This window comes from Anthonomus grandis, chromosome 13, assembly GCF_022605725.1.
Source record: "Anthonomus grandis grandis chromosome 13, icAntGran1.3, whole genome shotgun sequence".
Lineage (NCBI taxonomy): Eukaryota > Metazoa > Arthropoda > Insecta > Coleoptera > Curculionidae > Anthonomus > Anthonomus grandis.
In genome coordinates, this window is record NC_065558.1 from 762818 (window position 1) to 784559 (window position 21742).

At 33.0% G+C, this 21742-nt stretch overlaps 2 protein-coding genes across 2 annotated transcripts in view; one reads left to right on the forward strand and one right to left on the reverse strand.

Moving 5' to 3' along the window:
• Positions 1 to 14807, forward strand: part of LOC126744297 (multiple epidermal growth factor-like domains protein 8) — a 77333-nt gene extending 62526 nt beyond the window's left edge. Inside the window, exons 27-34 of the mRNA XM_050451675.1 lie at positions 2259 to 2484; positions 2544 to 2701; positions 2767 to 2972; positions 5809 to 6025; positions 7286 to 7397; positions 8118 to 8476; positions 10770 to 11118; positions 14521 to 14807. Coding sequence (XP_050307632.1) covers positions 2259 to 2484; positions 2544 to 2701; positions 2767 to 2972; positions 5809 to 6025; positions 7286 to 7397; positions 8118 to 8476; positions 10770 to 11118; positions 14521 to 14690 — 1797 coding nt within the window. The 3' untranslated portion in view covers positions 14691 to 14807. The remainder of the gene's footprint in view (positions 1 to 2258; positions 2485 to 2543; positions 2702 to 2766; positions 2973 to 5808; positions 6026 to 7285; positions 7398 to 8117; positions 8477 to 10769; positions 11119 to 14520) is intronic.
• A 33-nt stretch (positions 14808 to 14840) lies between these two features.
• On the reverse strand, positions 14841 to 21677 carry LOC126744304 (tyrosine--tRNA ligase, cytoplasmic). Its single transcript, XM_050451691.1, has 9 exons — positions 21521 to 21677; positions 21166 to 21379; positions 20884 to 21083; positions 20725 to 20822; positions 20485 to 20625; positions 20155 to 20426; positions 19710 to 19845; positions 19377 to 19653; positions 14841 to 15139 (listed from the first exon to the last, which is right to left on the reverse strand). Exons 2-9 carry the CDS (start codon positions 21370 to 21372, stop codon positions 14887 to 14889), a joined length of 1584 nt encoding a protein of 527 aa, XP_050307648.1. The 5' UTR covers positions 21373 to 21379; positions 21521 to 21677; the 3' UTR covers positions 14841 to 14886.
• Positions 21678 to 21742: the final 65 nt, after the last annotated feature.

A 21742-nucleotide genomic window follows, 5' to 3' on the forward strand; every position in this document is an offset into this window, starting at 1 on the left:
TGGACAGTCTTTTGAAGTGGATCGAAATTTGTATTGCTTGCAGACGCCTTAAAAATTGTACAAGGTGATAAAATCCGCAATTCATGCACAACTTATACAAGTCGATGTTGAAATAATAGTTTAAAGCTTAATATTAAAAAATGCTTAAGCATTTCTTTTGTGCATCATTACACAATAAATTCTTAGGTTCTCAAATCTGCTATTACTATTCGAAACTTGGGTGTGTTACTGGACAGTAATTTGATATTTGTGCGTCATGATGATGAGATAGGGTATGCGCTATCTTGGTTTTGTTGTGCCTCTGATAAATCTCTATACTGAGTTCTTGGGTATCCTTTTATATCTTTTGGAAGAGAGATAACTTTATATAATTTTAATAAGCAATATTTAGATGCATTGTAGCGCCCTGAGAATGGCCCAATATAGGCCGAAACGTTGCCAATATTAAAATTTAAAATCCAAGTTTTATTAGAACCCACATCCAATTAACTTAGATTAAAAAAGCCAGAATCAAAGTAATATGAGTACTCGAACCAAAATTATTCAAGTGTAAAGAGTTTCTTCTTGTATATAAGACTTGCCTTCCATAATTTTGAATAAAAAAGCTTCTAGTAATTGGATTTTCTTGATTTTTACACTGGAAGCTCAGGAATATTCCAAAGAGACTTTTAAAGTAAAAAGCAAAGTAATCTGGGTACTAGAACCAAAGTTATGGAGAAATTTACGGAAGAGTGAAATTTTTTCTCTGACTTACAAGAGACGCGTTTTAAAACCCTGGATAAAAAAACTATTCTAAGGTATAGATTTTCTTAATTTTTGCCAATTTGTTTCAACTTCTACCGCATTTTATACCTCGGTAATGTCTACGGTTGGCTTGAAATGATATTCTTCATTTCACGCTTAGGTTACATTCAGAATCTTTAGGAAATGATACTTTTTGAAATGATACTTTCATTCAGATGGGTTTAAATGCAAAAAATGGACTATAAGTTATAAAAAATGGACTAATTATAAAAAGTTTAATTTGCCACTTTCTATCGCATTTTATTCGTAAGTAACGTCCAACATTGCGTTGAAATGATACTCTTTTAAGGTAGTTATTATTTTATCGACAATAGACAGTATTTCAAAGCGATCATCAACTAGTCTTGAGACTCACAAGAGTTTAAACGTCTGGGGAGGTGGAAAAAGTCAATTTTTCTACTTTCTATCGCATTTCACTCGTAGGTTACGTCCAGGATCGTCTTGAAATTAATTCTTAAGTCTTTCCTATAATTTTTCTTTATTGTATATTAATATAATATAATAAACCCAGAGGGTGGTTGCATCTGGATTTTCGTTAGGGATAGCACACCTTAAATGTGGTGTACCTCAAGGTTCAGTGTTAGGTCCTATTTTATTTTTATTATACGTTAATGACTTAAGCTCTCTATCACTGCATAGACTAATGGTTCAGTTTGCCAAAGATACTACAATTCTGTGGCATAACATAGATCAAAAAGTAATCAGATCTCTCATAGTAAAGGACTTTCACAAAATTAAAGAGTGGTGCATCTGCAATCAGCTTGTATTCAATGTTGATAAGACTTTTATTCTGGGTTTTAAGTATAATGTAGAGGGTTTTTTGTTTGATGAGCAGGAGCGCACTACATGGTGGGAATTATTGACGATTTCTCGGCCTATTCATTGATGAGAGTTTAAGGTTTGACAACCACGTTTTGGGCCTCGCTGCTAAACTTTCATCTGGTTGTTTTGTAGTCAGGGTTGCCAGGCATGAGTTGGGGGGTTGTTTGCTTGTTCAGTTTATTTCGCCTTAATAGAATCTCATATCCGTTATGGGTTGCCATTTTAGGGTTTGTGCTCCAAGGGACTCCTTAACATCATTTGTACTATTCAGAAAAAAGCATTAAGGTATCTGTGTGGTATTGGTCGGAGAGTCTATTGTAAACCTCTTTTTGTAGCTGAAAGAATTTTAACAGTTTTCTCACTCTTTATATTGGAAACTGTAATACTCATAAATAAGTCCGTTAGTCCACCATCTTGCACCAGTCATAATACTCGTCAGGTAAACAACTTATCTCTTTCAATCCTATTTCAATAACTACTAGTATTAGGAAGCTTTTAGCACAAGGTTGTAAACTTAGCAAATAAAGTATATTTTGACTTTGACTTTGTATGGCACTCAAAAGCGAAATTGGTCGGTCATGTGTATACTAAAATGTGTGTCCTTTTTTTTTTACAAAACAATTTCTTACTAGGAACAAGACGTGATAGAAACGATCGACGAGGAAGAGGACGCCAACTCGACGATAAAATACACGTGGAACTACGTGCAATGTCCCAAAGAGAACGAATGCGAGAACGGACATCACAATTGCGCGGTCGGATCGGAGATTTGCGTCGACTTGGACGTCGGGTTTACGTGCGAGTGCGGACAGGGTTATAAGGCCGGCACGGCCGGCTGCGAACCCGTATGTCCTCAGGGTAAACAAGCGTTTCATTTTTAGGGGTTTTATTTTTTTTTGACACGTTTTATTTTTCAGGTTGTGTTCGGGGTCGTTGTACGGCACCCTCGATTTGCACCTGCGATTTCGGATACGTCGGAGCGAATTGTTCCATTCAGTGTTTGTGCCATGGACATTCGGAGTGCGAGGGACCGGACAAACTCGATCATTGTATCGAGTGCCATAACAATACTATGGTAAAAATTAATATATTAGGTTGTTTGCGTTCAATTCTTCTGTAAAAAAAAAAAATGGTTTTTAGGGTGACAGATGTGAGTTGTGTAAACCGTTATTTGTCGGCGATCCCGCGAACAGGACCTCCTGCGTGCCCTGCATCGAATACTGTCACGGACATTCCGCCTTTTGTGTCGATCCGGATCACGTCAATCAGCCGAACGATTATTTCGTCGAGGAAACGCTACTCGCGTCTCTTAAGCACGGACCCACCAAAGATGCCAAATGTTTAAGGTATGCTAACACAACTAAGAACCGTAGAGTACTACTACAAAAGAACAATGATAGTTTTGAGTGAGGTTAGATAGGCTAGGCCGGCTATTCTATTTTTGCTTGTCCATATAAAGCTTACTTATTTTGATTTGTTGTTAAAAATCAATATTTTTACTATTCTTAGTTATAAATATCCTGAAAGTTATAAATTTAAGTATGTTTGGGGAAAAAACAAAAAAACCGCAATTTTTATTTACAAAACCTTGCATTAATACTATTTAGTTGGGATTAGTAAACCTGCCGAACAAGTATTGTAATTTTGAAGAAAAGAAGCATATAAAACGAATCCGATGATTTTTTAAATATTTACATTAAAATCCATGCTAGGCTGTTTTAGATAAACTAGACTATTTATTAAGAAGCATAGTCCTATGGTTGGAACCTTTGGTGTGATGCTTAAATTACAAGTTTTCAATCTCAAGAGATAAAAAATAAAGAGTTTTGGTTAGTGGTAAAACTGTCTCGTAATTTAATTTAAATTAAGAAGTATTAATTAAGAAGATTGTAAACGATAATGTAAAATAAGTTAATTTGCGTGGAACATTTTTACTTTTAGATTTAGTTATGGAAAACTTTGTTAACACTGCTTCATGGTCTGAGAAACCTGAGCTTAAGACAGTACAATCTTCGAAATCTGGCTCAAAGGAAGATACGACATAATCTATTGTACTAGAGCTGGTTTTATAGTTATTCTGGTAGGTGATTTAATGTGCATGATTAAGCTAAAAGAGTCGAAAATGGACTGGAGAGATTCTTGAGCAGCACACACACTGGAAAAATCAATGTTTAGGTCGCCACATAAAATGAGTTTGCTTTTTAACGGCAGAGACTCAAGCAAGCTTAGTAATTTTTGGAAAAAAAACATTTACGTCAGCATCAGGTGTTCTGTAAATACAAACAACGTAAAGATCAAAATTATTATTGTAGACAATGGAAAATTCAAATATTTTTTCAGAAACTAAATTATCGAACTTGGTTACCATTGAAAAGTCGTTGCTAGTAGATAATATCACAGTACCTCCATGAGTTAGATTTGTTCTATCAAATCTGGCAACTGTAGTGTAATTATCCACCACCACAGGCTCACCAACATGCAACAACCAATGTTCAGGTATGGCAACGATTTCTGGAAAATGAAGCTCTTCTAGTAAAAGAAATAAATCATGAGTTTTATGTCTTAAGGATTGAATATTTATAGAGAAAATACTAAGCTTGCCATTGTCCAGTATTTCAGAGGGTGCTTAATCCTCTGTTCGCGTCAAGTCATTTAAAAAATTTTATTCCTGGCGGGAGATCCACCAGAATAATAATTGCTATGACTCTCTCTGAGCAGCATTTCTGATGAGAAGAAGGACCTGAAGGCTGACAGATCTGCTTCAACTTCAGTTGGACCAATACCATAGGCATCATGGTACCGAAAGTAGAGCCTCCGCAAAGAGTCCACGTCACCAGGAAGTCCCTCTGATGCAAGTGCCAATCGGATGCTGGTGTTGGTATGTCCTTCAAAAAACACACACTGGAGGGTTGATCATGCAGATAGGCAAGGAATAGCCTAAGAGGTTTTAAGATGGAAGGGTGTCTCAGTCTGGCCAATAAATAGCGACCATCAGTCGCATCTGAGTCTCTTGATAGTCGCACTATTGGTGGAGTCAACGGGTCCATATTTGCTGCTTTATTCGTCACTGAATTATTATCGATGACAAAATCAACCTCTAATAATTCTGTTGCAAGGGATTTAGAGGCAGCAATGGCCTCCCTATCAGAACTAATTTTCAAAGATTGAACCTCTCTGGATATTGTAGCAGATGTTGATGGAACTGAGCCATGTGGCAGGTTATGGCTGTCTGGAGAGTGAGGCTTAGACTTAGACTGGGAAGGCTTAGATTTGGGCGAGGTGGTACTATTTATTTGGACTGGCGCTTTAGAGGTTTCCAAACATGAATTTATGAGAGTGCCCGGTGGCCACATACTAATATCCTTCAGCCGCTTTAAGTGATTTAAGTTATTATTATTTAAGTTTTAAGTGATATAAGCAAATATAGAGAAACAGGAAATGAATCAATTTTTATTCGGCGGAATGTTTTGCGAGTTGCCTCAAACGACTCATCAGAATTTTTTAAATTTGTATAGATACCGCTTACGTAATTCTTTTCCATAGGTACTCAATTGGATTGAGATCGGGGCTTTGGACTGACCACTTTAATCTTTTTCAATTGAAAATTTGTTATATTTTTATATTAAAAAATTGTTTTACTATTTGGGAAGTGTACTTCGGGTCATTGTCATGCTGATATTTCCATTTAACTGGCATATTTTTTTTCCTCTGCAAATAGAAGCATGACATTGACATCTAGATATTTAAATCTGTCTATTATACGATTCTATTTTATAAATACGGCCCATGCCAAATACGACGAAATTGCACCAACGATTTTAAATTAAACTTACTTTCATCAGAAAATAAAACAGACTTGCAACTATTCCAACCAGACAATAAATCAGTCCAACCAAATGATTGTTTTATTATCTATTCTAGGTGTTGTTGCGAATACGAAAGATCTTAACTGTCTTTTATTCTACACAAAAAGATCTCACTAATCCAGCTATAAAATGTAAAATTTATTCTTTGGAACACTGTTTTTATTTTATATCCGCGTTTAATTTAATCTCTTGTAGAATACCCTTCCTTTGATAATCATTCAGCTATTTAGAAAAAAAATTCGATTAATCCAAATTTTACACTCCCAGTCCATTACACTAGAGACACAGTTTTACATGATTTTTCCTTAATTTCCAGATGTTATAACCATACGGCAGGCGACAGATGCGAGGCCTGCGTCGAAGGACACTTTAGAGGAGTGGAGGAATTAACGGAGTCGTGTCGTCCGTGTAACTGTCACGGTCACGGCACCCGTTGCAATCCGGTGACCGGAGATCAGTGCGACTGTCAAAATAATACCGTGAGCGACGAGTGCGGTCAGGGCAGGAATTCCGCCCAGGTGCCTTGTTGGCAAGTAAGTTCTGATTGGTTTCTAGTTTTTGGTCGTTAGCCGATTGTTTGTTTCTTTAAATAAGTTTCTTTACATAAAACTCCCCATCTCGAATAAGCTTTTATAATATGGATATATAATATGTATCCTAAGCAGAAGCTATGTAGATCTTGTTGAAAAGCTAAAAAAAAAAATGTTGTTGCGGTATTTGTTTGTTACAAAGCCTATTCTTGTTTACCAATACTTGGTGCCTTACAGAAGCATGCTTGAGAGTTTTGAATTTAAATCTCTGCAGCAAAGGCGAACAATGCAATCAGTTATAAAACTGATATATATTATTCAAATTTGATAATACATATTAAAAAAAAAAAAACTTTATTACAAATAGCATCAACTACAAAGGTATTTCATTGATTAATTATCTTAAGTTCCTTAATCCTAAGTTGGTTCAGTTTTACGAAACGTGTCATTTGAGGAAGCGGTTTTGGTATTTTTCGCAGCTGTACACTGTAATTCCCAAGATTTCCGCTATAATTTGGCGTATTGTGTTTATTGACCGCGATATATATTTTTTTGCCTTATTAAGTTAAACATTTTAGCGTAAGTTAAAGACGGGTTTCGCAGAGGCAATATATAGGATCGAAATTTCTAGGAAATGCTTTTGTTAAAAATGGTTCTAAGTACGGCAATACGAAACGTGATTACTAAAATGCCTTTTGGGTCGCTATCCTAATCATTTCATTGTTGGGGATTTCTTAAGAGAGATAACGGTCTTCGTAATGGTGCTGATCTACGAGATTTAAACATGTAGAGACTTATTTAGTTATATGGTGCTAGCATAAATAATATCTCAAACTAAGTCATCATTTCAGAAGATGTATACACCAGAAAGGCCTTCAAGAATCTTTTCAGTTCTTCCAGGTCGTTCAATAATGAATTTCCTATTTATTTTAGGCAATTGATAAAACAGAACGATTTTTGTCTATCTGAACTGCCTTGAAAATGAGTACGCCTACTTCAAATCACAACTGTATTCTTTCCAGGTTTTTAGTAATTAATTTTTTAATTATTCCAGGCATTATTTTATCTTCAACTGCCTGGAAGAACAGAAAAATTAACCAATTAGCTTGAGACAATTAAAAATACCTTTACCTACTTAAATCAAGAATATGATCCTTCCAGGTAGTTGAACGTTAGAAATTTTGATGATTTCAGGCAGCTGAATTATTATTATTTATAGTTTCTTTCATGATAGTTATGTAAAATGTGTTAAATAAATTTTAGGTGCAATGTTCCAGATGCAAAGACGGTTTCTTAGGGACACCAATCCAAGGGAGACAGTGTTACAAGCAAATGTCCGTAGAGAATAAGATGTGCTTCGATGCACAACCGTTTGGTAAGTAACGCAAACTATATATTATAAAAAATATATAAACTATTAAAATAATATAACTATTCCTAATAAATGAGACAGAAAGGGGTGAAAAGGAGGCAAGGAGGGAAAAAAACGTGTACTTTTTTATGTAAATCTGTAGCAATTTGCATTCTGTTTCTACATAAAAGCCAAATTAAATTAATGCTTAATGCAAATCGGGTTTTAATTAGCTTTTTAACATTTGCAATTCAATAGGGAAATTCGATGAACATTTTAAATATTTTGACTGGAAAGGAAGAAAAACGTATTCAAATTGCTGTATGCTGTTGCAGAACCAACAACACAGATTTAAAAAAAAGCAAATTTTAGACAAAAAAAAAGTTTTCTAGAGAAGATCTCTAAAAAATGGTTTGTTGCATTTTTTATTCAAGACCGAGACTAGGAGAAAAATCTTTTTAACAAAAGTTGTTTAGAGTTAAAGAGAGCTATCATTTCCAGTATATTTCACATTTTTATACAGGAACCATTTGGAAGAAAATTACATAAAATCGATTTTCAGTTTTTTCTTATTATAAAACTTACTTGGCCTTTGACTCTATAAAAATGCTAGAATACCTGTATGCTCTAATTAAAATTGGGTGTTTTTTCAAAAATTCCAAAAGATCCTAAAGAAACAAAATTACAAAATTTTAAAATACACGTAAACGATAAAAGTTATAATAACGAATCACCTTCTTATAGACGATTGTAAACTGAAACCGAAGCCCCTGCATCCGGGCGAGATAGTTTTCTTCGTGATCCAACCGAGATTCATGAACGTGGACATCCGGATCGTCGTGGACGTCACCCAGGGCAAACTGAACGTGTTCATGAGCACCCACGACGACACGTACGTCGCCCATCCGAACGCCAGCACCGGCCTGAACGACATTCTCCTGGACGAACTATATCGACCCTTCGATAACGGCACCAAAAGATCCGACGACATTCATCTTAAGAACGAGGCGACGGGACTCCGCACTTACATCACAGTTACCGAACCCAGGGCGATTTTAACTGTTAAAAACTTACAGGACAGACTAGTTATAACGTTACCCGAGGTAAGTAAAGCACCATTCCAAGATTTCATCAAGTAATTACTAGGCGAAGTTCGATTTCGGTAATTACATGATAAAATCCCGAATGAACAACAATAATAACTTGCCAGTGAGGCACTTTAATATTAAATCTTTAAACACTGGTTTTAAGAAATTTAAATTTTATATCAATATAAGTTTGACTTGATCAAATTAACTGAAACCTGATTGAATGCAAGTATACCAATACAATTTTCCCTTTAATCTCCTAGGATCCTATCTTGTAGGTGGGGAAGTTGCAATTTTTTAGTAGGGTTAATTTTTATTTTAAATATGAACACATAGCATTAAAATTCATTTTAAATAATGAAACTTTCATATTTTTTAATATATATACAAGGCACCTTTACTACTTTTTTGAATAGTTTGAAGAGTCTGCTTACTTAAAAGGAATTATGAACAGGTTGATTTCAATATAAATTTATTGAGCAATAAACTTCAAAATATATTACAAGTATATCCAAGAATCCACTGATTTAATTTTGCAACCCATACTTCTAGTCTAATTGATATAATTATTACAAGCCAAAACATACAATGTTATAAGTCAGGTTCATTAGGTATGTCTCAGTGTGTATCTGATCATAATTTGGTATACTCGGTATTTTTTATACCTAAGGCTAGATGTCATAAAAAAACAATTACGTACAGAAATATTGATACAAACTAATTTATCTATGAAGGTACAACGATTTCTGGGGAGCAACTTTATTTCGCTAATGTATATTGAGGCAAAAGTAGATATTCTATGTTCAAATCTTATTCGAATTTTAAATAAAAATGCTCCTTTTAAAACCAAAAAAAAAATTCTGAAAAACCTTATCTACCGTGGATTACTAACAACATTAAAAATTAACTAAACTAAGGGACAATGCAATACTTAGAGTTACATGTTTACATGTAAGTAAAAAATAGTACAGTAAGAATTTCTTGGATTTCAGCAAGGCGTTTGACACTAAAAATCATGAATTTTTTAGCCAAGAATTATTATGTTGGCTTTTCTGATGAAGCTATCCGTCTTTTTAAAGGTTTGGTCACTCTATGGCAAAGCTACGTTATAACGACCAATCAAGAAACCAAAAAAGGGTGTTCCACAGGGATCAGTACGTTCACCATTTATATTGCAGATATTATGTATAATTGCGTAAAATTGTGTGAAATTAAACAATTTGCAGGCAGATGATTCTTAACTTATAATCCCTGTAAATAGGCATAATAGAAGCAAAAGAAAGGCTTACATGAGATATTAAACAAATATTTACTTATGCGAAAAATCATAGTTTAGTTTAGACCTAAATACCTTGAAGTCACATACATAGTCGGAAAAGATAAAAAAAATAAGAGCAGAAATTGAACAATTATTTAATATCTCTATAAATAACAATGAAATTTCAGTTAGTAGTTCAAAAAGCAAATAACTTGGGTATCTTTTTTGATAACGAACTATCTTTTGAATATCCTATAAATAATAAACTATCTTTAGCCTGTCTTAGATTAAAGAATATTTATAAAAGCATTAATATTTTTAATGCAACACTTATGGCTAATTATTGTCTTGGTCAAATCTATTAAAAATAACACTTTATCTTAATTAACAAAAAATCTTAAACATGTTTCATAAGAGAAAATAACATATGTTTAATTTTATATATAAAGTTATAAATACAGGCAAATTTTCATACTTGTAACAATGTCCAGAATTCAGACAGGATTTCGGCGCTTAGCAAATAATCAATGTTTTGTGTCCCACTAACCTTTCAGCTCATAATTACTATAAAAATGTGGAATGAGTTACAACAGGGTATAAAAAATTGATAACTTCTTAAATTTGAAAGATCTATGTAATCCCAACCTTAAGTTTTGAGAATCTATATGTGTAATTAAAAGAACATTGTGTACTTCAAAAATGTAAGTTAAAAACTGACAGTAAAATAATTATTAAATAAAATTTTTTGTATATATCTCGATGTCGAGGGCGCACAGGGGCATGGGTGGTTGTTGTTCGATGTTTCTGTCCACAATTTCACATATTCCTGGCTTTTCTTTTTCTTAGTTTTTTCATTATTTGTTTTTGTCTATTATTAATTAATATCAAGGGTTTTTTCACGATAGGTCTTACATTTAAATGGATCTATTGCCATCGGTTATATAATCGCGAATGAATCCTGTTTTGTCCTCATGTCATTTATAATAAGTTGTTATTTTAATTATTATGGCAAAATAAATGGTCTTGTAATAAATTTGAATTGAATTTCAGGAAAACCACAAACTGGAAACCACCCGCTTCTTCTTGATCCTACAGTCGGCCGACGATCGACCCGCGTACGGGGTGGTGTTCTCCCGTCAGGATCAATTGCACATCGATCTCTTCGTCTTTTTCTCGGTGTTTTTCTCGGTTTTCTTTTTGTTTTTGGCGGCCTGCGTGGTCGCGTGGAAGGCGAAACAGGCGGCGGACGCGCGTCACGCGAGGCGTCGCCACGTCGTCGAGATGTTGCACATGGCGAAACGACCGTTCGCCTCCGTCACCGTCGATTTGAATTCGCAGATGCCCAGCGGTAAAAAAGGGGCCCACCATGACGTTAGACCGGTCGCCATCGAACCCACTGGTAAGTTCTCTTTTACGTATTAATTTGACGTGGAATAATTGGAAAATCTTTTTCTGAATCCTCTAGGTTCTTTCACTTGAAAATGGCCCAATATTTAGCAAGAAATTTTAACAGTTTTGCGCGATTTTAAGAAATTATGTTCGGTTTCAATTGCCTGGCATAAAAATGGAATTATTTCAATTTATTCAGCAATCACTAATCCATTGTTCAACTAGATGAAATAAAACCGTAAATAATAAATGTTTTTTTTTTCACTCAACTCAAGAATACGGACAATAAATACAAAGTTTCAATTTGAAATAAAAAAGTACATGAGTAAATAGAAAGTCATTAGATTCAGATTTCTGCATATAGCAGATTAATAATTAATAATTAATTTTTTTCTCTAAATTATTAACATGGTTTACCAATATTTCGTCCGATGAATAGTTATACAAAACAAACTTTTTAATAGTATTAGTGGCTTCTGCTGCAGATGGAGGTTGAAATTCTTTCCCTTCTGAACCCTCATCTTCGCTTTTCACTTTGTCCTAAGAGAAAGATAAGATGTCGTCTACAACTTGTTCTTCACTTAGATTGTCGCATACTTCCAAACTATTTTCTGCATGTCAGAACTCGGTCCATTGATCATCTGACAATGCAGCAGACTTTTTTATTACAGCCAGCGGAACCTCATCTTCCTCTTCAAAATTTTAACATTAATTAATTTAGCCAGTGGAATGTCATCTTCTTCATCAAAGCTATCATTTATAACATCCTCACTTTCTATGAAGCCTCCAAACACTCTTTGCCTTGTTCAGCATTTTCTATGATTTTCATTAAGTGAAACTTTTTAAAATGCACTTTTAATGATCGAATAATCCCTTGGTTGATTGGCTGCAGAACAAAGGTAGTGTTTGCTAGCAAAAACTCGAATTTTATGTTTTTTAAATTATCAACTTTCGGATGAGCGGGACAGTTGTCTACTAAAAGTAAAATTTTTTTCTTGGTCATCACCAACTTTGCATCCCATTCACGAAGAATACTGACAAATAAATCAGAAGTCATCCAGGCCTTTTTGTTGGACTTGTACACGACAGGTAATGTCTTGATATATTTGAAATATCATGGATTTCTCGACTTGCCGATCACAATAAGTTTATGTTTATTCGATCCTGTCATATTGGTAGCAACTAAGACTGTAATTCGTTCCTTTGATAATTTTCCGCCGGTACAGGTTTCACCCTTGAATTTTAATGTCTTATGTGGGGTTAGTTTATAAAAAAGTCCTGTCTCGTCGGCATTATATATTTCGTCATCCTTATATCCTTTTCGTATTTCAGGCCAGAGAGTTGTTAACCAGTTTTCACGTACTCCTTGAGGCACACTGGCAGCTTCGCCACTTATTTTCCCAAACACTATTTTATGTCTTTGACGAAAACGCTTAATCCAACTTTCAGAAAGTCCACATTACCCATAATTCTTCCAAAATCATTTGCTTTTGCTTGTAATATTGGACCGCTTATGGGAGTTTCACGACTTCGCTAACTTTTGAACCACTTGATCGATATCTGGGTGTTGAGATAACTTCAGTTATTTCTTGCCTAATAAATTTTCGTTAAACGCTTCTTTAATTTTATCCTTGTTCTTCAAAATTGTGGATACACTTGAGTGAGATAAATCAAATTCAGTAGCTACAGAAGCATTACTTTCACCAGATTCAAGTCTTGCGATAATAAGACCTTTTTCTTCAGTTGAAAGAACTTTTCTTTTCTTTGACACCGAAGCCATTGTACAATGTTTGTAATCACAAAAACACAATCAAAGGACATACGCAGGTAAAACAACAATAAAAAGCAACATCAACCCTTTGTAGGAACTGTTAATCCACGCTGGACTGGAATAAACTACGCACAATACGTTTACGTCTATCATGCAGATGTTCAGAAATAGGGATATTCCCCGAAAACAACTCCTGTATTTCACCGCAGCGAGTCGTTGCTTGTCGGTTGTCGCCGTAACCGGTCTAAAAAATCCAAATTCAGCGAAATGAAGTCGTTAAAAGCGACTTCGTCACTATTGAAAATATAGAAATCCAACCAAGATACGGGCGTTTGGTCGTTATATGCGACATTTCGTTATAAGCGACGTCGTTATTGGCGACTTTCACTGTATTCTTAAACTAAACCAAAAAGCCGGACACAAGGTTCAGAAGGGTATTTACTGACCATCAAACAGCACTGTAAATATATGTTTTCTAAACACATTTACTGAAATATGTAATGCGTTTAAGTCGATATTAAAAAGAAATATTTGTCTAGCAATATTGTAAGAAAATGATCGTTTAAAGAATTCACTGCCAATGAAAAATTATTAATTTAAATAAAATTTTTAAGAAAAAAAAACAGTTAAATAATTTGGGGCTGCTAACATTTGGAAAAAAAATGTTTCATTTTAATTTATGCCCAAAGAATTGACTTGCGCAAATTGACCTAAATTAATTAAACAATGCATTGATTCCCGCCATATTTTGAGCAAATATAGCATTTTGAGTAAATAAATTGGCAAATAAAAATGTTATTCATTTAAAAGAGATTTTCGGGCTGCCAATACTTAGGAAAGAAAACTCATTTAGTCAAAATGAATAATTTAATTAAAAAAAGATGGAATGAAAAAATAATTTTCTTATTCCAGGCAGTAGAAACGGATCTTTTAGTAATTTTGGGGTTTTTAGTTAAAGTGAGATTTTTATTCATTCCAGGCAGTTGGGTCTGTTTGCTAAATATTTTAATAGGAAAAAAATGACTTTCCTGGAATATTTAAAAAATTAACTTCTATTCTTTGAAATTATTAAAAATTGATCCAAAATAATTAAGAATAAACGTTAATTTAAAATCCCTGAAACAATTTAATTTATTTCTCCCCAATTGTCAGGAACTGAGCAATTGCCAATAAAAAATCATTAATTTAAAAAAAATCTTAAAAAGAAAATTTGATTCCCTGGAACAATTTCATCTTTTTTTTTCTCAATTTAGTGGAAATGAAAAATTTGATATAAGAAAAAGTTAAATACAGTTTTTGCAATTAATTCCAGGCAGTGAAGTGTTCTTTCACAAGCAATTCAAGTAACTTAGGCATTTTACTATTAATTTTAGGCAAATATGGTTAATATTCTATTCATGTCAGGCAGTCAGGTCGCTTTCATAAATTTAATATTAATTTGTCTTCCTAATTAATCAAACCGTTAAGCCGTTAGGGCCTCCCAGACATTTTCCTAAGCCATTTCTGACTTATTTAAAGAATTTACTGCAACCCCTTAAACCCAATAAAAATTAACCTAAATGTAGCGAAAAATATACGTTGAGAGAACATAGGAAACCATTTCGTTGAAAAATTAATAAAAAAACAATTCCTCTTTTTCAGGCGATGGAATGGCCGCCGTAGAAACAATATTCGTGAGTCTCCCAGGAGGGGCGAATCTCCCGGTGAAGTTGGCGTTAGCTTCATCCCTAATATCACTAGTGCGACAATACCCGGCCAGCACTCGAATATTTTTAAGGAGGCGATCTATACACGCCACCCCACCCACCTAGTAGACCACCCTCATCATCCTCAGCCATAATCTCCTCTCTATCGTGTAAATGTCTGTCTATATTGTATTATTTAAGTATTTGTTATTATTTATAAGATTATACATTTGTTTTTTTTTTATAAAGAGGTCGTTTGATTTAAAACAAAAGCGATTTTAATAAATACATAATATATTGATCCTTACATAAGAAATGCGGCTTACTTTATCGGTGCACCGGTCATGGTTTTACTGCGAATGGTCCCGCCAGATTTGGTGAGTAAATTGTTGCCTTGCCATTGGGCCACGCGATCCCCGTTCGTTTTTAAATCGACCTGAAGTTTTTCCCACACTTTTTTCTTGGGGTTTAGTACCACATCCGGGGATCCCCCCTCGTAGTTTTCCACGAAAACTCTTTCACCCGCTACTGCGCCCTCTGGAGGACAGAGCGGCTCTACCTGTTTCGGTTCATCTCTAAAACAAAAATAAATAATTGAACACTATTAGTCAGTAACATAACTAAAATATTGCAGAAATTTTAAATGTAATTGAAATATAAATTAGTCAACACATTTATAAACATCTCACATTAACTAGACCTATCCTAGCCATAATTTAAAACGGCTTATACACTTTAAATCTGTCCGTCAATCTTACAGCAGTATTAACTGTTATAATTAAAGCAAATTTACCATGTCAGAATGTAAATTTACTATATTTATGAAATTAACCTAAATGATACTAGATTTAGGAAATCACAGCTTTTTTACTGTCGATATAGTCATTTTGCATAAAAGTTAATCCATATGGTTAAAAAACCCGGCACTCTTACAAAAAGTCACGAAAATTACAGAAGCCCGTAAAACTAATTGAAATACGGTTAAAATTCCCTGCTTACATTATTATGGGTATTATATGATATTATATATCACAGGTACCTGTAAGTTCGAATGTTAGGCAGCTTGCATCTTAGTAAGCCAAACGCAAGATCGAAATTGGTATATGAATAGAGGTACCAAGAGAATAGGTTATTTTATCAGACCAAACGTTCCTGCAAAAAAATTCACAAAAAGAAACTCATTAATAGAAATGCTGGGTGCTCTGCATTAACGTCGAAACCACTAATAGAAAATGATGCTACTAGTAATTCGAAAGTAATTATTAATAGTATTGGACCACACCAAGTTTAAAGATTTGTTAGAAGAAACAAACGAAGAGATTTCCTCACAAATACTGATCCGCCTACAATTGGGAGTATTAAAAAAGAATGGCCTGTACTTTTTATTAAAAAAGCTATATTTTGGCATTTTCCAAAGCTGACCCAAAAAGCTAAGTATAAGAAGTTTACCATTTTTGACGAAGATCAGGACGAAATCGTGCTGCAGTCACTGAGGATACTGGCACATTACTTTAAAGAAGATTTGTCGACCTTTTGTTATCAATTTGACGTAAGTACAGGCTGTAAATATTTAATTGTTTAATAGGTTACGGTTTTTTCTTTTTTTTAAGAACATCAAACCTGAAAGTCAAGAAATATGGAATCGCTTAAGTTTTGGAATTATATTAAAATTTGTATTAATATGGATGTTAACGTTGTTTTGTTTACATTCGTTTAGTATATGTACCATTAAAAATAAACTTAGTGAAATTAAGCTTTTAAATATTGTTTTAACAAAACATGTAGTTCAAAAAGCACACACAATAAGGGGCCCATATTGTTTTTCCTGCCTGTAAGCATGTTAAATGTTTATAGCTTAATAAATCCTAATATTTTAAAGTTAATTCTTGTAGATTAATTAAAAAACGCTGAAATAGGTGTCTAATGGAATTCATTGAGCAATCTGTATACCAATTTTCAAATTTCTATTTTAAGTAGTTTTTGAGTTATGGCCATTTTGTGGTGATTTTTATTAAAAAAAATAAATTTTTTCACAAAAAAACAATTTTTTTCAACCCCTTGTACATTAATTAAAAAACGCTGAAATAGGTGTCTAATGGAATTCATTGGGCAATATGTATACCAATTTTCAAATTTTTATCTTTAGTAGTTTTTTAGTTATGGCCATTTTGTGGTGACTTTTATAAAAAAAATTCAACTTTTTTACAAAAAATCAATTTTTTTCAACTCCTTGTACATTAATCAAAAAACGCTGAAATAGGTGTCTAATGGAATTAATTGGGCAATCTGTATACCAATTTTCAAATTTCTATCTTTAGTAATTTTTTAATTATGGCCATTTTGTGGTGATTTTTATAAAAAAAATTCAACTTTTTCACAAAAAATCAATTTTTTTCAACTCCTTGTACATTAATTAAAAAACGCTGAAATAGGTGTCTAATGGAATTCATTGGGCAATATGTATACCAATTTTCAAATTTCTATCTTTAGTGATTTTTGAGTTGTGGCCATTTTGTGGTGATTTTTATAAAAAAAAATTCAACTTTTTCTCAAAAAATCAATTTTTTCAACTCCTTGTACATTAATTTCAAAACGCTGAAATAGGTGTCTAATGGAATTAATTGGGCAATATGTATACCAATTTTCAAATTTCTATTTTAAGTAGTTTTTGAGTTATGACCATTTTGTGGTAATTTTTATAAAAAAAATTCAACTTTTTCACAAAAAATCAATTTTTTCAACTCCTTGTACATTAATCAAAAAACGCTGAAATAGGTGTCTAATGGAATTAATTGGGCAATATGTATACCAATTTTCAAATTTCTATTTTAAGTAGTTTTTGAGTTATGACCATTTTGTGGTAATTTTTATAAAAAAATTCAACTTTTTCACAAAAAATCAATTTTTCTCAACTCCTTGTAAATTAATTAAAAAACGCTGAAATAGGTGTCTAATGGAATTCATTGGGCAATATGTATACCAATTTTCAAATTTTTATCTTTAGTAGTTTTTTACTTATGGCCATTTTGTGGTGATTTTTATTAAAAAAATTCAACTTTTTCACAAAAAAACTATTTTTTTCAACTCCTTGTACATTAATTAAAAAACGCTGAAATAGGTGTCTAATGGAATTCATTGGGCAATATGTATACCAATTTTCAAATTTCTATCTTTAGTAGTTTTTGAGTTATGGCCATTTTGTGGTGATTTTTATAAAAAAAATTCAACTTTTTCACTAAAAGTCAATTTTTTTCAACTCCTTGTACATTAATCAAAAAACGCTGAAATAGGTGTCTAATGGAATTAATTGGGCAATCTGTATACCAATTTTCAAATTTCTATCTTTAGTAGTTTTTAAGTTATGGCCATTTTGTGGTGATTTTTATAAAAAAAATTCAACTTTTTCACTAAAAGTCAATTTTTTTCAACTCCTTGTACATTAATCAAAAAACGCTGAAATAGGTGTCTAATGGAATTAATTGGGCAATCTGTATACCAATTTTCAAATTTCTATCTTTAGTATTTTTTGAGTTATGGCCATTTTGTGGTGATTTTTATAAAAAAAAATCAACTTTTTCACTAAAAGTCAATTTTTTTCAACTCCTTGTACATTAATCAAAAAACGTTGAAATAGGTGTCTAATGGAATTAATTGGGCAATCTGTATACCAATTTTCAAATTTCTATCTTTAGTAATTTTTTACTTATGGCCATTTTGTGGTGATTTTTTAAAAAAAAAACAACTTTTTCACTAAAATTAATTTTTTTCAACTCCTTGTACATTAATTAAAAAACGCTGAAATAGGTGTCTAATGGAATTCATTGGGCAATCTGTATACCAATTTTCAAATTTCTATCTTTAGTATTTTTTGAGTTATGGCCATTTTGTGGTGATTTTTATAAAAAAAATTCAACTTTTTCAAAAAAATCAATTTTTTTCAACTCCTTGTACATTAATCAAAAAACGCTGAAATAGGTGTCTAATGAAATTAATTGGGCAATATGTATACCAATTTTCAAATTTCTATTTTAAGTAGTTTTTGAGTTATGACCATTTTGTGGTAATTTTTATAAAAAAAATTCAACTTTTTCACAAAAAATCAATTTTTTCAACTCCTTGTACATTAATTTAAAAACGCTGAAATAGGTGTTTAATGAAATTAATTGAGCAATCTGTATACCAATTTTCAAATTTCTATTTTAAGTAGTTTTTGAGTTATGACCATTTTGTGGTAATTTTTATAAAAAAAATTCAACTTTTTCACGAAAAATCAATTTTTTCAACTCCTTGTACATTAATTTAAAAACGCTGAAATAGGTGTCTAATGAAATTAATTGGGCAATCTGTATACCAATTTTCAAATTTCTATTTTAAGTAGTTTTTGAGTTATGACCATTTTGTGGTAATTTTTATAAAAAAAATTCAACTTTTTCACGAAAAATCAATTTTTTCAACTCCTTGTACATTAATTTAAAAACGCTGAAATAGGTGTTTAATGAAATTCATTGAGCAATATGTATACCAATTTTCAAATTTCTATTTTAAGTAGTTTTTTAGTTATGGCCATTTTGTGGTGATTTTTATAAAAAAAAACAACTTTTTCACAAAAAATCAATTTTTTTCAACTCCTTGTACATTAATTTCAAGATAAATTGAACATTGTAAATTTCATCTGGCTATAACATAAATTAAGTAATATATATTTCTTCAAGCAAACAGCCCCTTATTAAACTTCTTGGCCACAAAATCAGTATTAGCAACAAGCATCTTTTTTTGCTTACTAAATAAATGTACACATAGTTTAATACTCACACTGAGGCGCACAAAACCATTCCCTGACTCTCCACCCCTCGCATTTTAGCCGCCTTCAAATTGCATAAAACCACGACCATCCTATTCTGCATTTCCTCGATAGGTACAAAATTCACCAGTCCGCTAACTATTGTTCTGGGTTGTTCCTCTCCCAAGTCGATTTTTTCCACATACAAAGCGTCTGCGTCCGGATGTCTGCTTACTTCGACGATTTTTCCCACCCTGATGTCCAGTTTACTGGGTGTTAACTCATCGGTGCCAGACTGATTTCCTGCTTCTAAAATAAGAAGTTTAATAATGATTTATCTGTGAAGAGAGTTAATTTAGTAGTACTTTGTTTGGATGGGGCAGGGTAAGCTTTCTGGGCCAGTTTCTTCAATTCTGGGGTTTCAAATTCTTTGATTATCGGTGCCAGGAGTCTATTTATTTGGATTTCTACGGCGGCCTTTAAGTCTCCTGGATGTACTTCCTTAAAAAACAATATTTTGAAGTGTATATTAAAACTATGATTACTGTGATAATAATAACTACAGTTTACAGAAACTTAGGCAATACTAAGACAACATTCAAGATATTAAAAACAGCTTAGCAGAACATCTCCCCTAGTACATAATACTAAAATAATTACACCTCAAAAGCACTGGAAACCCTTTATCAATAATCCAAATTTATGAGCAAAAATCAGTCTAAGCAAAGGACTGAAAGAAAAAATTCAAAGCCTAATGTGCTTATCATATCTGGATTTCTTTACCTATTAAAAAATCTTGAATAAACATACCTCCTTGGCAAAAGCCTGCTCCAATGCATCAAAGTTCTCAAAACTAATATCCCCACCAAACTCAGCACTCCTTTTTATCACAAACCCTTCTGATTCATTAAGCAATGGGAAAACAACGTGTTTCACAAAAGACAGAACACCATTATTCTCAATATTGCCTGGCTCACAAAAGGCCTTTTTAAGCTTCTTTTTAACATTAGCCGGGGAGTCAAGGAGGTCAATTTTACTGTCCTCTTCTGACGAAGACATTTTCGATCCAGTTAAACCGGGCACTAAAAATAACCTCAGTTGTATAATGACTTACATGATGATAATAGTGGGAAAATGTACCCATGGGGTTCATTAAATGGGCCCTTTTAGCATAACCTAACTGGGGCAAGTACTTTTCGGCAAAAGTGAAGATTTTTCTTTGGTCCACCCCACCAAATTGAGCATCCACTTTTAAATATTCCTCATCCAATGCCTGGAGTCCTAGAATAAGCTTAAACATTAAAAATACAACTAATTCAAGAGTTTTGGTTAAATCATAATAAAAATAGATCAAGTTAATATAAAAATTAAATACTTTACCAGGATACAGGAGTCCACTTAACAATGGATGCTCGACTTGTTTAACTACTTCAGCTCCCGCTTTTTTTGCATCATGTTCAGTGACAACTGAGGTAAGCCTATTTAAATTTAAAAAATATAAAATTAAAACACATTACAATTTTTAAACTGGATCCCTACCTGTATACATCTAATGTATACTCCTTAGAGAGCTCGTACTCAGTTCCTTTAACAAATTTCAATTTTTCCAAGGGAACTCCAATGCTTTTAAGCATTGCTTTAATAGAATGCTCATAGTATTCGACTCGGAGAGCCAATAGGTCCCATGGTGCCTTCATGTTGTCTAAGTAAGCATGTAAGTCAGCAAAAAGGATTGTAACCTAAAGAATATTCAGTGTACTATCTTTTATTAATTAGTAGCCTAAACAGTACTTATTGATTGGCACATTTAAACATGCTTACCTCAGCTCCTGCCCTTAGGAAGTCAGCAATTTTAGACATAGGCACAAAGTATGCCACATGGGGCTTACCAGTTGTGGCAGTGCCCCAGTACACTTTCAAGTCCCGCTCCTTCAGTACCGACTTGATTTTATCCTCTCCGAGGACCTCTTGCAGGTTCCTGGATATCAAATTGTACTTTTCCTCGGGAGTAAGCGGTTTTGCACACATATTTTCACTAAAAAAGGTAGAAAGGAAGAGTTGATATGCTGGGGTGATAACATGATGCAATATGGTTGCGTGGAAATTAATGTTTTTTGAGATTTTTGTTTTTAATAAGCGGAGGGTAATTTTATATTTCGGTTTATGGTTTACTTACGTTAGTTTAAGTTGGACTTTTATTTAATTAGATAAAAATGTTTTTTAAAGTTGGCCTAGAATATTTGAGGTTATGCCACGGACCGCGAACTGTCAACCTTGCGCCATGTTGCCATTGCTATTAAGAAACCCAAACTACAAGCATGTATATTTATTTATCTATACATTATGTAATATATCTACTCTATTTTTGCCTTTTAGGATTTCTATAAATACAGTATTT